The sequence below is a fragment of the Mandrillus leucophaeus genome, unplaced genomic scaffold (genome assembly GCF_000951045.1).
Source record: "Mandrillus leucophaeus isolate KB7577 unplaced genomic scaffold, Mleu.le_1.0 Scaffold12, whole genome shotgun sequence".
Lineage (NCBI taxonomy): Eukaryota > Metazoa > Chordata > Mammalia > Primates > Cercopithecidae > Mandrillus > Mandrillus leucophaeus.
In genome coordinates this window covers 940622-945129 of record NW_012100320.1, presented here as the reverse complement: position 1 = coordinate 945129, position 4508 = coordinate 940622, and the positions used below count along the sequence as shown (strand labels likewise).

The following is a 4508-nucleotide window of genomic DNA, read 5'->3' as shown; positions in this document are numbered from 1 at the left end:
ATCTCGCTTATTGCAACCTCCGCCTCCTGGGTTCAAGAGATTCTCCTGCCTCAGTCTCCCGTGTGGCTGGGATTACAGGCACCCGCCACCATGCCTGACTAATTTTTGCATTTTTAGTAGAGATAGGGTTGGTTTCACCACATTGGCCAGGCTAGTCTCAAACTCCTGACCTCAGGTGATCCACCCACCTCAGCCTTCCAAAGTGTTGGGATTACAGGCGTGAGCCAACGCGCCCGGCCCTGAATGTCCTTGATTTTAGAAAATACACATTTAAATATTTATAGGTAAAGGGGTATCACGTCTACAATGTATTTCCAAATGGTTCAGAAATAAACACGTGTAAACAGAAAGGCAATGCAAATGCGGTAAACTAACATTAAGGGAATCTGAGTAAAGGGGATATGTGAATTCTTTGTATTACTCTTGCAACTTTTCTGTAAGTATAAAATTATTTCAAAACAGTATGAAAGCCATTAAAAACTAATAACACGTAAACAAAGCATTCGTTAAAACATAAGAAAAGGAATGGTTAAAGAGCAAATTACAGATGCTCAGGGTGGGTGCAATTTTGGTTTCATTAGTCATGTTTGAATTATTAATATTATTGCTGTCTTTCATCAAAGGGTCTTAGTGTACTTTATAAACATGTTTTACTTCCTTCACTCTACAGATGGGAAAACAGACATGTAGAAAAGCTCCCAAAATGTGGCAAGTTGATTTTGGAATGGAAACAAAGAAAATGTGACTTTTAATTAATAACATAGTGTTAAGATGTGATACAACTAGACACAGCAGAAGGTATTCATTTACCTTGCTCTATTGTAAATCACTGGCTCATTTTCTTCCTGCACAGTTGTCAGCATATCCAAGTCTTGGAATATTTTCTGCATATAGTCCAAATATTTATAGCCTGAAGCTCTCTCTACTATGGCTGCCAGTAGGGTATAGCCAAAAGTTGAATACAAAAACTGACTACCTTGAGACATCATTGCAAGGAGGAAAAAAAGAAAATGCTTGATTATTATTCAAAACTACATAAAATATATTCCCACTGAAAATTAGCATACCTTTAAAACAGGAATATTTTACTGCAGCATTTAGAAAAAGAACACAGGACAAACACATCAACATATTGAATTAACTTTGCAATTGTCCTTATTCCATGTCCTTAACACAAGAATAAAATTATGATCAGCACACTTAACATTTCACATAAATCTGCTCCTTTCTCTGATAATAAAGTAAGCAAATAAATCCTACCTCAAAACAAAACAAAAATCTTTCAAAGTGACACCAAAACAGGAAGAGGAAGAAAAGTAAAGCAAATTTGATTTCTTGAGTCAACTTTGTTCTTAATCTACCTCTACTCATTGTTTAGGGCATAAATGGGCAAACATGTTCTTATTTTAATACAATATATGGGTCAGGAGCAGTGGCTCACTCCTGTATCCTAGTATTTAAGGAGGCCAAGAAGGGAGGATCACCTGAGGTCAGGAGTTCGAGACCAGCCTGGCCAACACGGTGAAACCCTGTCTCTACTAAAATACAAAAATTAGCCAGGTGTGGTGGCGGGCACCTGTAATCCCAGCTACCCAGGAGGCTGAAGAAGGAAAATCGCTTAAACGCAGGAGACGGAGGTTGCAGTGAGCTGAGATCATGCCACTGCACTCCAGCCTGGGCGACAGAGCCAGACTCCATCTCAAATAAAAATAAATAAATAAATAAATAAAATAAAATAAAATAAAATGTAGGCACACTAACCTTGTTTCAAATACATATTTAAATTTAAATACATATTCAAATATACATAGTATTTCAAATAAATAACTTTATATCATTTTGGGTTCTGGACAAACTCAAACTGGTTTGAGACAGGGTCTTGCTCTTGCTGTTGCCCAGGCTAGAGTAAAGTGGTATGATCGTAACTCACTGCAACCTTGAACTCCTGGGCTCAGGGATCCTCCCGCCTCAGCCTCCTGAGTAGCTGGGACTACTTACAGGCGCAGGCCACTGAACTTGACTATTTAAAAAAATTTTTTTGTAGAGACAGGGCCTTGCTTTGTTGCCCAGACTAGTCTTAAACTCCTGGGCTCAAGCGATCCTCCCACCTTTGCCTCCCTAAGTGTTGGGATTACAGGCGTGAGCCAACTGTGCCCAGCATGGAACTTCATTTTTAAGATAAAATCCAAAATTATATTTTATTTGCTCTTATTAGTTATATTTATATAATATCTATTCAACTAAAAGCTTTTAAAATGAAAATAGAATATAAGTATATAATTTATACTATGGTAAATTTAGATTTTAAGTAGCTTCAATAGGCACCAAATCAAAAAATAAAACAAAGATAATTATTTGTATAGATCAGTTTTTTGGGAAAAATTATTGATGAACGCTCATTTCTTTAAGAAATAAAGGCACAAAATAAGCTGAGCAATTTAAATTCTAACCAAGTACTAAAATATCAGCAATACCTTAACATGTCTATTTTGGTCCAGGTTGTATTTAGAGAACTATTATTCCAACATTTCTCCATAAGTTTGCATGAACATCTTGATACTGAGAATCCTCTAAATGACTGGGTAGTCTCCAGTGAGGCAAAATTTAAACAACGAGCTGCCTGGATGCTAGGCTTTGTTAGAAACTACAGATAAAAACACAAGCACCAGACTAGCCCATATCACAAACATTAGCCTCACTGAATGCACTCAGGATGGTATCATTTTGGATTTCCTGAAAACCAACATTTCAGTAATGATGATTTTGTTAAGAGAAGGGATAAACACTCACCAGGCTTAAAGAACAAAGGATCATTTTTAAATAATCTTAGGGATTCAATTGAATTTTCAAACTTTTCTCTCAAATATAATTCGCCTTGTTCAAAATCATTCTTTTTCTTGCCAGGTTTTGAATTCCGGCTTTTGGCTTCATTCTCCTGCTCTGTTTTAAATTTAGTAAAATCATTCTTTTCATTACTTTTGCCTTCTTTTTCTTGCTCAAATGCAACAGTCTCTTTCATCATCTTCAAGGCTTTATAAGCTTTCTCTTCTTTCACCTTTTTTATGTCCTTTTCATAATGACGAATTCCACTTAAATGGGAAATCAGTAATCTTGTTGTGACAGAAACCTAATTGTAAAAACACGAAAATTCAATTACAGTATTAACCCGAAAAACAGAAAGTTAGTTACCTTGGAATAATGTCTCAGTAATATTTTCCATTTTGAACTGCTGCTGGGAAAATGTCATGTGCAAATCCTTAGCCTCAAATTTCAGAAAAATACCTACCTGATTATCATCTTGATGAAAAAAACCTAATACATTAACAATAACTAAAAAGCCAAAGAATCCTATGAAACATTTTAAATATAAATTCTAACATAAACCATTTAACATGCCATTAGTAAAATGAACTGTGAGTTTCACTACCTTTTCACCTTCATATTCTTTTTCTGGGAATTCGGGAACATAATGTTGTACTGGAATATCAAGATCCAGTTTCCCTGCTTCCCACAATTTGGCAAGAGCAACCATGGTGAGACTTTTGCTGATGCTGGCAATTCGCATAACTGTCTCTGGCTTACATGGTACACGGTTTTCAACATCAGCATAACCTAAACCTTTGGAGGAAAAAAGTAAAAAGTCACTATTAAAGGCTTCATGGTCAAACAAGTCTTCAAAAACTGAAATAATACTATCTTTAAACATGCTGTGTTTATCTAAAAGAAAAGATACTCCACTTTTATAAGTTACTTAACACTGGACATGTAAAGGATTAAAATCTTAGTATACTGGTAAGTCTAACAATTTAACCTTATAACTAAAGTGAAATTGTACCCTGTTTGCAATAGCAATTTTCTATGACTTAGATACAAATTTTTCTTAGCTTATCTAAACAACTGAGTTATTCCATATTTTAAATAAATTATTATTTAAAGAAAACATCATTATTTTTCTTCAGATTATATTTATTTTTGACTTTTGAGTAAATTTCCACCAAATTCCTTGAAATAGCCACTCAATAAAAGTAAGTGTGGGCCAGGCGCAGTGGCTCATGCCTATAATCCCAGCACTTTGGGTGGCCGAGGCGAGCAGATCACCTGAGACTGGGAGTTCGAGACCAGCCTGGCCAACATGGTAAAACCCCATCTCTACTAAAAATACAAAAATTAGCTGGGCGTGGTGGCGTATGCTTGTAATCCCAGCGACTCGGGAGGCTGAGGCAGGAGAATCGCCTGAACCTGGGAGGCGGAGGTCGCAGTAAGCTGAGATCACGCCATTGCACTCTAGCCAGGGCGACAGAGTGAAACCCTGTCTCAAAAAAAAGTGTGAAAAGATGTCCCACAAACCAAATCTAGCTAACCATCAATTTAATTTGGCTGCAAACCAGAAGAAAAATTATGTACTAACTTAAAGCTTTTTCCAGAAAAAAATTTAAATTTGGTTTCTATGTTCTCACAGGTTGCAAGTGTGTAAATCTAACCAAGAAAGAGAAAGTGCCTGTAATCCC

At 36.2% G+C, this 4508-nt stretch overlaps 1 protein-coding gene across 1 annotated transcript in view; it reads right to left on the bottom strand.

The window, feature by feature from the left end:
* Positions 1-4508, bottom strand: part of LACTB (lactamase, beta) — a 32680-nt gene that overhangs the window by 13541 nt on the left and 14631 nt on the right. Inside the window, exons 3-5 of the mRNA XM_011969216.1 lie at positions 3428-3618; positions 2791-3127; positions 811-976 (exon numbers count right to left, since the gene is read on the bottom strand). Of these exons, the coding sequence (XP_011824606.1) occupies positions 811-976; positions 2791-3127; positions 3428-3618 (694 nt within the window). The remainder of the gene's footprint in view (positions 1-810; positions 977-2790; positions 3128-3427; positions 3619-4508) is intronic.